General features: G+C 42.8%; 1 protein-coding gene across 1 annotated transcript in view; it reads left to right on the top strand.

Moving 5' to 3' along the window:
- MAP3K5 (mitogen-activated protein kinase kinase kinase 5) overlaps nt 1–13,375 on the top strand; it is a 236,192-nt gene that overhangs the window by 132,422 nt on the left and 90,395 nt on the right. The window contains exon 11 of the mRNA XM_040350503.1: nt 5,721–5,828. Coding sequence (XP_040206437.1) covers nt 5,721–5,828 — 108 coding nt within the window. The remainder of the gene's footprint in view (nt 1–5,720; nt 5,829–13,375) is intronic.

The raw sequence follows: 13,375 nt of genomic DNA, 5'->3' as shown, positions 1-13,375 counted from the left end.
ATTAAAGGAACACTTTGAAAACATATCAGATCTCAATGGGAAAAAATCTCATGCTGGATATCTATACTGATATGGACTGGGTAATGTGTTAGGAATTAAATGATGGCTCATCATTTGATGGAAATGAAAATTATCCACCTACAGAGGGCTGAGTTCAAAGACACCCCGAAAATCAAAGTGAAAAAATTATGCAGCAAGCTAGTCAATTTTGCTGAAATTTCATTGCCACGACTCAAAATGGTCCTCAGTAGTTTGTATGGCCCCCAAGTGCTTGAATGCATGCCTGAGAACTTCAGGGCATGCTCTTGCTCCTAATGAGACGACAGATGGTGTCCTGGGGTATTTCCTCCCAGATATGGACCAGAGTATCACTGAGCTCCTGAACAGACTGCGGTGCAACCTGGCGGCACCGGATGGACCGAAACATATGTCCCAGAGGTGTTCTTTAGGATTTAGGTCAGGTGAGCGTGGGGGCCATTCAATGGTATCAATTTCTTCATCCTCCAGGAACTGGCTGCATGCTCTCGCCACATGAGGCCAGGCATTTTTCGTGCACCAGGAGGAACCCAGGACCCACTGCACCAGCGTAGGGTCTAATAATGGGTCCAAGGATTTCATCCCGATACCTAATGGCAGTCAGGGTGCCATTGTGTAGCCTGTAGAGGTCTGTGTGTCCCTCCATGGATATGTCTCCCCAGACCATCACTGACCCATCACCAAACTGGTCATGCTGAACGATGTTACAGGCAGCATAAAGTTCTCCGTGGCTTCTCCAGACCCTTTCATGTCTGTCACATATCCTCAGGGTGAACCTGCTCTCATCTGAAAAGCATTGGGGACCAGTGGCGGACCTGCCAATTCTGGTGTTCAATGGAAAATGCCAATCGAGCTCCACAGTGTCTGACAGTGAGCACAGAGCACACTAGAGGACGTCGGGCCCTCAGGCCACCCCATAAAGTCTGTTTCTGATTGTTTGGTCAGAGGCATTCACACCAGTGGCCTGCTGGAGGTCATTTTGTAGGGCTCAGGCAGTGCTCATCCTGTTCCTCCTTGCACAAAGGAGCAGATACCGGTCCTGCTGATGGGTTAAGGACCTTCTACGACTCTGTCCAGCTGTCCCCAGACTGTGCTGGGAGACATGGCAAACCTTCTGGCAATGACACATATTGATGTGCCAGCCTAGAGGAGTTGGACTGCCTGTGCAACCTTTATAGCGTCCAAGTATCGCCTTGTGTTACCAGTAGTGACACTGACCCTAGCCATAGGCAAAACTAGTGAAAAACAGTCAGAAAAGATGACTAGGGAAAGAAAATGTCAGACACCTCCACCTGAAAAACCATTCCTGTTTTGGAGGTCGTCTCATTGTTGCCCATCTAGTGCAACTGTTGTTAATTTCAATTAACAGCAAAGCAGATGAAACTGATTAACAACCCCCTCTGTATACACCCCTCCCCCTCTGCTACTTAACTGACCAGATCAATATCCCAGGAGTTCTGATTCAAAAGTGTTTCTTTAATTTTTTTTTGAGCAGCGTATTTAGTTGTATTTTAGCTATACTTGCACTCAGAGGGGCTCATTTACCCATGCAAAATAGGTGGAAAGTTGAGTGGTTTCCCGCCTGCGTTGAAGAAGATATTTGAGTGGGCTGGCCTTTACAAATCAACCAGTGCAGATAACATTGATCCCTTATGTATAGCATAATCACATGTAGAGGAACAAGCAAAGTCTTTCACTAATTGTTTTTATTAAAACAGTAGTCGATTGTAAATCTGAAATCCATAAACCAGCAAACCAGACATGTACGTTACTTGTTTCATCAATCTTTTCATGTGCTACCTGGGATTATAACCCAGGTGAGTTGTCTCTAAATCTATTTTCTCTACACGCGGTTTGTGTTCCTTGCTCTGTGATTAACCCAAATAATATTTTTACGATAGCCTATAAAAATTTCTGATTCAAACCTAAAAAAAAATTTCATTTGGCATTGAATGTTTAGCATTAGCTGGAATTTAGTGCATGTATTCACATTTTAAAGTATTTTAGTTCAGCGGTTCCAGAGCTGAGTGCTGCAAATGGAAAGATCTCTTTTTTTTTCTTAATTGAAAAGTTTGACCATGGGCTGACTTGTATTGCCTTTCAAATCTTTTTCCATACTACTGGAAAAATGTAGGGTTTGTGGAAACAAGATTTTGAATGTGAAAATACATTTGAAAGGTATAATAGTAAAACAGTCAGTGCTCAAAGAAGAAAGTCTCTAGCTGCTAGCATAAAAGGTACAAGCCCCTCCTCATAACAAATTGTAATACAAAATTGCAGCACTAAAAATAATACATGACATACAAAAAGTAGGCAATAGTCATAAAGTCCCAAGTGGAACTATATTAAATTAGGCCCCTTTCACATGTATGGATCCCGTGAGGATCCGTACTTGTGTATCCGCTTGCTCAGCGGGGATCGCTCTGTTGTTCCCCGCTGAGCCGGCAGATGACAGGGTGGTCTCTGCACACTGTGCAGGGACCGCCCTGTAAGATATCCGCTCTCCTCTATGGGGGGATCGGATGAACACGGACCGCCTGTCCGTGTTCACCCGATCCGCTCTGCAGACAGATGGAAAAATAGGATTTTCCTCTGTCTGCAGAATCGGAGGATTGCGGACACTGATGTGATTGGGTGTCAGCAGATATTCATCCGCTGACACTCGCTATCTCATAGGGATTAATGTATGTCCCTTTTTCATCCATAAACAGATGGATGAAAAAGCGGACATACGGTCCGCAGGTGTGAAAGGGGCCTAAAATGTCCAAAAAACTTCAGTATTCACTGAGTGTAAATAAATCTTCCATGTCACTGCTAAAGTGATTCAAATACCACTAGGAATGCTGTAAATCTCTTGCCGCCACACCACAGATCGATGCGCTAGCGTGATGTTATGCGTGCAACTCCGTCCAATGCGTTTCCCACAAATGTGCATTCTCTGTGGCGGCGAGAGATGTAGGTGCATGGTGGCATTTACTTTGTGAACCTGATACTGTTGTTACTTGCCACTCTGATGCATGTGGAATGTTTTTACTCTAATAAATACTACACTATGAGTTATATGTTGTATTCGCGGTGTATGGTGTGATTTCAAGAGTGGATGACATCCCCTAGTGAAGGATAGAGGAGGGTGCTTTCAGACTGGTGGAGACCAGTGTGAATAGCGGGTGACATCCTTTTGTGGAAGGGAGTCTGCTTTTGTGCTTCTTATAACTTGGCAGCCTATCTGTCTGGTGAGTGCATATTTTGTTTGCTTGGTGGAGGAAATTCACAGCATTCCTGGTGGTATTTGAATCACTTTAGCAGTGACATGGAAGATTGATTTACATTTCAGTGAATACTGATGTCTTTTAGACACTTAATTTGCTATAGTCCCACTTGGGACTTTATCACTATTGCACTTTATTTGAACATCTGAAAGGTAAAGCTTTTTCTCCACTCTCATCACTTGCCTTGTTGTTTTAGTTGTGTTCAAGTGGTGTCTCATTAATCTTTTATTGAAGCCTATTATAAATTCCCCAGACTAATTTTAAATTCACCTAAAAGATGAATTTGTGATTTTAAGAGAAACGCTGTAAGATATTTTCTGGAGAGATGAATTTAAATGAGAAACCCTGTGGTTTTCAAATGAGTAGAGAATTTTTATTTTGTGCACACTTTTACATAGCTTGCTGAAAATGACAAAGTTATGATTACTACAGTCATCCAGTCATGTGCAAGACAAAATCCTGTGTATTCTTTTGCATCAATGGGACTGACAGCGCTTCACCTTATTCACTAAGCTTTGTAAACATACACTTTGAAAAAAAAAATTCTCACCCCTTTATTACATTAGCTACATGGTTTCACCATATATATTCCACCACACGCTACCTTTTGGTTATTGCACTCTAGTTTGTTTATAATGCTCACTCAGACTGCTGGCTATACACAAACTGAAAAATCATTTGAACTAGTATTCAAATAACAAACTCCCATCCCATCATGTAATGACTGAATTTTCGATCCATAAATCATTCAATAGACATAAATAAATCATTTTTTGGTCTGTTTTGTCACATATGTGCAGTACAAACAGTTCAATTTTTAACAGGTCGAGAAACACATTAACCTTTTTAATTTAATGTTCATTCTGCAGAATTTTCCAACTTGTTCCTTTGATTTGTTGGCTCTGAAAAGTTAAAACTGGTTTTCTATTGATTGTGTGAATGAGTGAATAACTTGTATAGCGCTACAAATGCGAACTAAATCGCCTCAAGGCGCTTTTTCCATCCAGTGTTGACCTAATCTTTCAGAAGATGTGGGTCTTAAGTTTTTTCCTGAAGGCCCGATGGTTTTCTTCCATGCGGATGTTTGTGGGTAGAGCGTTCCATATCCGTGGTCCTTGTACTGCAAATCTTAATTCTCCCTTTGATTTGTAGCGGGACTTGGGGATGTGGAGGAGGTTTTGGTTGGTCGATCGGAGAATGCGATTGGGAGTGTATCGTTTTATTTTCTCGCATAAGTATTGAGGAGCGTTTCCTTGTGTGCACTTGTGGGTGAGACAGATGGTCTTGAATGTGACCTGATCCTTTATGGTTGGCCAATGAAGGGTCCTCAGTGAAGGGGTGATGGATTCCCAGGTTTTTTTTCCGTTACCAGTCAGGCTGCCATGTTCTGGACGATTTGTAGGCACAAAATCTGGTATTTAGGTAGTCCTATGTAGAGGGAGTTTGCTAGTCGAGTCGGGAATTGATGATTGTTCCAACTACTACTGCTATGTCCTCTTCTGGGATGAAGGGGATGAGTCTACGCAGTAGGCGGAGGAGATGGTGCGATCTGCTGACTACTGATCCTATTTGTGCATCCATTAACATCGCCGAGTCAAAGATGACTCAAAGACTTTTGACTTTGGTGCTCGAAGAAATGGTCTGTCCAAGGATGGTGGGTGATGTCCGTGAAGTCTTAGCTTTTGTCTTTCGGCTTGCGTGGAGGAGAAGAAGTTCTGTTTTGGATCCATTGAGTTTAAGGGAGCTCTCAGTGATCCAATCATCGATCAATGTGAGGCATTTTTCTAGTCCGTGATATTGGTCTTTTTTTTCGATGATGCGAAAGTAGAGCTGAGTGTCGTCAGCGTATGAGTGGTAGCACAGGTCCTGTTTGCTGATGATTTTGATGAGTGGGCGGAGGTAGATGTTGAAGAGCACGGGTGACAGGGGTGATCCTTGAGGGACTCCGCAAGAAATTGCGTGAGTTTCAGAGGTCAAGGCTCCTAGTTTCACTGTCTGGGAACGATTTTCTAGGAAGGATGCGAACCAGGGTAGGTCGGAGTCTGTGACTCCTGCTACTTCTTTAAGGCGAATGAGTAGAGTAGAGTTTTGTGGTCTACTGTGTCGATTGCTGCACTGAGATCCAGCAGCACCAGGAGAGATGATTCTCCATCATCTGCTGCTTCGAGGGCATCATCCCATATTTTGTAAAGTGCATTTGTGCCCATTAACTGGACGAAAAACGAACAAAGGGTTAAAACGACAGATTTTCAAACAATTTTTTGGCTGGTGTTATATCAGTTATATCAAAGTGTAATATTTATACTGAAAATTGTAAATGTATGTGTTTAGAAACTATTAGTGCAGTCACACATAGTTTATCACAGATAGCATTGTCATGCATTGCTTCTAATGATGACATTTTTTGCCCTATAGGTCTTGATCCTGGAACCTACAAAGATCTACCAGCCATCATATCTATCAATTAACAGTGAAGCAGATGAGAAAACTGTGTCTATTTGGCATGTCATCCCTGATGATAAGGTAATTTTATGAGTAACAAAAAATGCATTTGCAAAACAATATACCTGCTTATATTAGCAGTGTGTTCTGTTGGTTGTTGATTTCTTTTAGGACATTGAGGAGGAGATTTACTAAAATTGAAGTGCAAAATCGGGTGCAGCTGAGCATCAAAACCAATTGGCTTTCAGGTTTTATTGTCAAAGCTTAACTGTACAGGTTAGAAGCTGATTGGCTACCATGTACAGCTGCAACAGATTCTGAGTACACCAATTTCAGGCTCCACTCACACCTAGGCGATTTGAATCTATGTGCAATTTTTGAAATTGTAAAGCGCGGTGCTGGTGCCCAAAAGAAGCTCCTGCTCCTTTTTGAATGACAAGCTTCGTGCGTTGCGATTTTGCAGCTCGATATATCACGCGACAATCACGGCAAAATCGCACCACAATTGGGGTGCCATTAAGAAGTCTTGCATTTTGACACAATTTGGAATCTTGGGCAGAATAGCGATTTAAATCACCTAGGTGTGACTGGAGACTTAGTAAATCCCCCCCCCATAGAATGTAGTTCAGGTGTTTTATTTTTTAAATATTCTCTCTTTTATTATATAAACGGGTGAAGACAGATACACGTAATAAAAGTCACGTTCCTATATCTAAGTTTCTTATTACATCAAGTCTATACATTTATTCTCCCTATCCCCAAACCCTCCCCCAAAACAAAACTAAAAAACTAAAAAGGAAGGGGGTTAAACCCCCTTCCTCTCCTCTCCCTCCCTCCAGGTCCCTGACACCTCCATCAAATTCCTCCAATCTCCAGATTCTTTAAACTGTCCATTTTCCCCATATATTCTGATATAGTTCAGGTATTTATAAGAACAAAAGAAAAAAAAATCTTTAGATGTACTGGCTGCATTTGTTTTATTTCTTTAGAAAAAAATATATGCTGATCCTTCTAGAAATCCACAGCCCCTATAACTTTCTGAGCATTGACATGTGATCTCCAACAATGTTATCATCTTTGACCAGCTCACTTTCTGTGGACCGCAGAACATGTTTCCTTATGTAATAGAGAAGATATGGAGTAATGGAAAGAGAGTAATGGAAAGGAGAGGTGTTCTGTATTCCTAACAAACTTTCTGTCCTAAGGTCTAAGATCTAAGGACTGCTAAGCTGCAGTATATTACATTTTTATTTTTGGAGTAGATGTGGTTCAATTTTGTTTATCCAAGGCACAGGAATGCTGGGACAAATGTTTAAATACTACCCGTCAGTATATGCAAGCTGTATTCCTATGTGTTACCTTGTTTGGATGCTTTTTCAGTTTTTGGGGTGTGCTCACAAATATCCATGGATGTCCTTGGATATGATGTGGTTTGTTTTTTCTTATAAAAATGTGTTCAGTTATTATTTACATTAAAGGGGTTGTAAAGGTTTGTCCCCCCCCCCCCCTAAATAGGTTCCTTTAAGCTAGTGCACTGTTGGTTCACTTACCTTTTCCTTTGATTTCCTTCTAAAAAAAATTGTCTTTGTCTGAATTTTTCACTTCCCATTTCTCAGTAAGCTTGCCCCCATCATCCTGCTGGGGGTTAGTCAGCCAGGACAGCTTACAGAGGAGAAACAGGAATTGAGAAATTCAGACAAAGAAAAAAAACATTTAGAAGGGAAATGGAAGGAAATGGTAAGTGAACCAATAATGCACTAGCTTAAAGGAACCTATTTAGAAAATGTGCAGATTGGGGACAGGAAGGGATTAAGGCTAAAAACAATCCTGGGGTTATTCCTATTTAAGTCAATGGGAAAGCATCAAAAAGCATTAATGCACATTGATGTGTGATAATTTGAATTGATGTGCATTATTATAGGCATTATTGTGCAATGTAATGTGCATTGCAACCCACATTAGGTAAAACATGAACGTCTGTTGCATTGACTAACATTTTAGTTTGTTTCCATTGGTTTAATGGGTGATGCATTGGCCAAAACAATGTCTACGATTCTTTTTACAAATATAGGTCATTATAACTGCATGCTGTTTTCTTTGAAATATGTTTAATTTCTACCCTTAACCACTTCCATACCAGGCACTTACACACCTTCCTGCCCAAGCCAATTTTCAGCTTTCAGCGCTGTCGCACTTTGAATGACAATTGCGCGGTCATGCTACACTGTACCTAAACAATTTTTTATAATTTTGTTCCCACAAATAGAGCTTTCTTTTGGTGGTATTTGATCAACTCTACGGTTTTTATTTTTTGCGCAACAACTAAAAAAAGACCGAAAATTTTGAAAAAAAATTAAGTTTTCTTCTTCAATTAAGGGCACCGATGAGGTGGCACTGATGGGCACAGATGAGGTGGCGCTGATGGGCACCGATGAGGCGGAACTGATAGGCGGCACTGATGGGCACTGATAGGCGGCGCTGGTATGCGGCACTGATGGGCACTCATAGGCGGCACTGATGGGCACTCATAAGCGGAACTGGGAACTCATAGACGGCACTGATGGGCACTCATAGGCGACACTGATGGGCACTCATGGGCGGCACTTATGGGTGGCACTGGTGGGTACTTATGGGTGGCACAGATGGGCACTGATAGGTGGGCACTGGGCATGGATGGGCACTGATGGACACTGAGGGGTGGCACTGATGGCATTGCTGGGCATCACTTATTTATTTAGTAATTTTTGACAGTGCCCATGTTGCCAGTCAGTGGCCATTTGTGGGCACTGATTAGCATATATTGTATTTTTTTTTTTTTTTACATGTGGATGGCTATGGGGGATGTACCTGGCCATCCACATGTTGCCCCCTTCCCTGGTGGTCCTGGTGGCTTCCCTGGTGGTCCAGTGTGGGCATCCAAGGGGGGGCTGCGCTGATAAACAATCAGTGCGAACCCCCCCTGTCAGAGCCGCCGATTGGCTCTCCTCTACTCGCGTCTGTCTGACGCGAGTGAGGAAGAGCTGATCAGCGGCTCTTCCTGTTTACATCGTGATCAGCCGTGATTGGCTCTTTACACCAATCGGAGATGCAGGGTGTCAGACGGACACCTTGCATCAACGATCACCGCGCTGCTCGCCCCCACGGGCGCAGCCAGCATGTTATCCTGACGTCCAGTCAGGATTTCAGAACCACTTCCCAGGCGTCAATTTACTAATGACCAGGCGGGAAGTGGTTAAAAGACCCATATCATTTAAGCCACTTTCACACTTGTGCGACTTGTCCTGTGATTTGGGACTGCAAAGTCGCATGACAAGTCATACCCCATGATTTCCAATGCGTATCATTCATATCTGTGCGTCTTCATGTCGCAGCCACCTCAAAGTAGTCCCTGCACTACTTTGGTCCAACTTTGATGCAACATTAGGTCCATAGACCTCAAGATTACACAGGCATTGCTTTAAGTCATGGCAAAATCGATCTACTTTCAGGTCTCACAAATATGAAAAGTAGATTAAAATTTTCATGATCGATTAATCGATTTTTTTAAAATCGATTAATCGACACATTTTGATTAATTATAACTGTAATGTCGTCATCTCCCCCCATACTGTAAGGTCCACATCTGCCCCCATACTGTAATATCCACATCTGCCCCCCATACTGTAATATCCACATCTGCCCCCCATACCGTAATATCCACATCTGACCCAATACTGTAATATCCACATCTGCCCCCCATACTGTAATATCCACATCTGCCCCCCATACAGTAATATCCACATCTGCCCCCCATACTGTAATATCCACATCTGCCCCCCATACCGTAATATCCACATCTGCCCCCCATACTGAAATATCCACATCTGCCCCCCATACCGTAATATCCACATCTGCCCCCATACTGTAATATCCACATCTGCCCCCCATACTGTAATATCCACATCTCCCCCATACTGCAATGTCCACATCTGCCCTCCATACCGTAATATCCACATCTGCCCCCCATACCGTAATATCCACATCTGCCCCATACCGTAATATCCACATCTGCCCCCATACTGTAATATCCACATCTACACCCCATACCGTAATATCCACATCTGCCCCCATACTGTAATATCAACATCTGCCCCCATACCGTAATATCCACATCTGTCCCCTATACTGTAATATCCACATCTGTCCCCATACTGTAATATCCACATCTCCCCCATACTGTAATATCCACATATGTCCCCGTACTGTAATATCCACATCTGCCACCATACTGTAATATCCTCATCTGCCCACCATACTGTAATATCCACATCTCCCCCATACCGTAATATCCACATCTGTCCCCATACTGTAATATCCACATCTGCCCCCCATACTGTAATATCCACATCTCCCCCATACTGTAATATCCACATATGTCCCCGTACTGTAATATCCACATCTGCCACCATACTGTAATATCCTCATCTGCCCACCATACTGTACTATCCACATCTGCCCCCCATACTGTAATATCCACATCTGCCCCCCATACTGTAATATCCACATCTGCCCCCATACCGTAATATCCACATCTGTCCCCTATACTGTAATATCCACATCTGTCCCCTATACTGTAATATCCACATCTGTCCCCATACTGTAATATCCACATCTGCCCCCCATACTGTAATATCCACATCTGCCCCCCATACTGTAATATCCACATCTCCCCCATACTGTAATATCCACATCTGTCCCCATACTGTAATATCCACATCTGTCCCCCATACTGTAATATCCACATCTCCCCCATACTGTAATATCCACATCTGTCCCCGTACTGTAATATCCACATCTGCCACCATACTGTAATATCCACATATGTCCCCGTACTGTAATATCCACATCTGCCCCCCATACAGTAATATCCACATCTGTCCCCGTACTGTAATATCCACATCTGCCACCATACTGTAATATCCTCATCTGCCCACCATACTGTACTATCCACATCTGCCCCCCATACTGTAATATCCACATCTGCCCCCCATACTGTAATATCCACATCTGCCCCCATACCGTAATATCCACATCTGTCCCCTATACTGTAATATCCACATCTGTCCCCATACTGTAATATCCACATCTGTCCCCATACTGTAATATCCACATCTGCCCCCCATACTGTAATATCCACATCTGCCCCCCATACTGTAATATCCACATCTGTCCCCATACTGTAATATCCACATCTCCCCCATACTGTAATATCCACATCTGTCCCCATACTGTAATATCCACATCTGTCCCCATACTGTAATATCCACATCTCCCCCATACTGTAATATCCACATCTGTCCCCGTACTGTAATATCCACATCTGCCCCCCATACAGTAATATCCACATCTGTCCCCGTACTGTAATATCCACATCTGCCACCATACTGTAATATCCACATCTGCCCACCATACTGTACTATCCACATCTGCCCACCATACTGTAATATCCACATCTGCCTCATACCGTAATATCCACATCTCCCCCCCCCCCCCCCCCATACTGAAATATTTACATCTCCCCACATCTTCGATTGTCTGCTTTTACCGGAATAGACAGCAGGCAGACCCGTCCGCAGAGTAGATGACACAAGCAGGCAGGTGATGATGACGTCAGCGCGCCGCTACTAGGCAGCCGCCGGGTGGACCAAGATAGCCGCTTCGGAGCTAGGCCAAAGCCGCGGCCCTTCCTATGGGCGAGACCGCGGAGCTCACTCTGCGGATCATCCCCGATCAAAATAATTTTGATCGATCAAAGAAATTAACCATTAATCGAGCAATTAATCGTTAATATCCGCAGCCCTAATGAAAAAAGCCTAATACAAACTAGCATCTATATGCAGTGAGTGTTTCCTACTAATAAGGATGCCATTTTTATATCTGCAATTAAAATGCCTTGATGATCATTCTGATCAACAAGATTAATGTGCAAAATGCAGTAGCCTAAAGCAACCAATCTAAATTTAAAGTTACTGTAGTCAAATTACCAAAATAGTATTTCTTTGTGGTTGCAAAGAATTACTGCACTATACAACTGCACTTTGCCTGAAAACACACAATTTTAACTATGGATTAGGATTCTGTTTTCTGAAAGCAGTAAAGATGAATTTCCATGGACATTATATTCATTATGACTGCACTGTGCACATTCACATTCCATTCCATTGTTTTCATCCTAATAATGAATCTTTGTTTTCATTGCAAGGACACTTCGTGCCAGTTCACGCTACAGCGACTTGGGATCCTAATTGTCAGACCTCAAGTTGCCCCAAGTCGTTGACATAAGAAATTCCATTGAAGTGAATGAGAGCCCTCTTAACCACTTAAGGACCAGACCAATACGCAGCTAAATGACCCAAGGGGTTTTTACAATTCGGCACTGCGTCGCTTTAACAGACAATTGCGCGGTCGTGCGACGTGGCTCCCAAACAAAATTGACATCCTTTTTTCCCCACAAATAGAGCTTTCTTTTGGTGGTATTTGATCACCTCTGCGGTTTTTATTTTTTGCGCTATAAACAAAAATAGAGCGACAATTTTGAAAAAAATTCAATATTTTTTACTTTTTGCTATAATAAATATCCCCCTAAAACATTTTTTTTCCCTCAGTTTAGGCCAATACGTATTCGTTTACCTATTTTTGGTAAAAAAAAAATGCAATAAGCGTTTATCGATTGGTTTGCGCAAAATTTATAGCGTTTACAAAATAGGGCATAGTTTTATTGCATTTTTATTAATTTTCTTTTTTTTACTACTAATGGCGATCATCGATTTTTTTCTTGACTGCGACATTATGGTGGGCACTTCGGACAATTTTGACACATTTTTGGGACCAGGTATCTAAAAGACGTGAACAGAAGTTCAAATAGATAAACAGCGCTATTGGATTGTTAAAACAATCCAGAAAACTAAATAAATAAATGAAGCCAGTGGGTGCAGTTGGTGCAAAAGGTGATCAGATCAGAAGTCTATGTGCACCAAAGACAGCTCAAAAAGAGGTAACACCTATATGTGTGGTTAAACGTACCCTACTGGGGTGTAAGCCTACCACATTACAGTGAAACAACTCTGTAGTTACACCATCTGATCCTCCTGGTATTGGAAAGGCAGACCACGTCTCAGTGCAGCAGCATGAAAGAGAAATATGTACAAATGATAGTGCAATATTGTCTATATGCAACTGGCTAAGACAAGTATTAGACCTTAAGAGAATGCCCGTACAATGTAATAATGTTAAGCAAGCAATTTAAATAGTAAAGGTTTCACCGCTGTCACCGCCGTTTGATAACCTCCAGGGGCCGCGCTCGTGCTATGCAGGAACTGCTGGAGCGAGTGCTGGGCTGTGGTTGGTAGTAGGTGGAACGCAGGTGGAACGCAGTCTGAATCCGTGTGTGTAGCGCCGTTAGTAGCCACGCCGTTAAGGGCGTGGCTACTAACGGCGCTACACACACGGATTCAGACTGCGTTCCACCTGCGTTCCACCTACTACCAACCACAGCCCAGCACTCGCTCCAGCAGTTCCTGCATAGCACGAGCGCGGCCCCTGGAGGTTATCAAACGGCGGTGACAGCGGTGAAACCTTTACTATTTAAA

The sequence above is a fragment of the Rana temporaria genome, chromosome 4, assembly GCF_905171775.1.
Source record: "Rana temporaria chromosome 4, aRanTem1.1, whole genome shotgun sequence".
Classification (NCBI taxonomy): Eukaryota; Metazoa; Chordata; class Amphibia; order Anura; family Ranidae; genus Rana; species Rana temporaria.
This window is presented reverse-complemented; position numbering and strand designations above follow the sequence as displayed.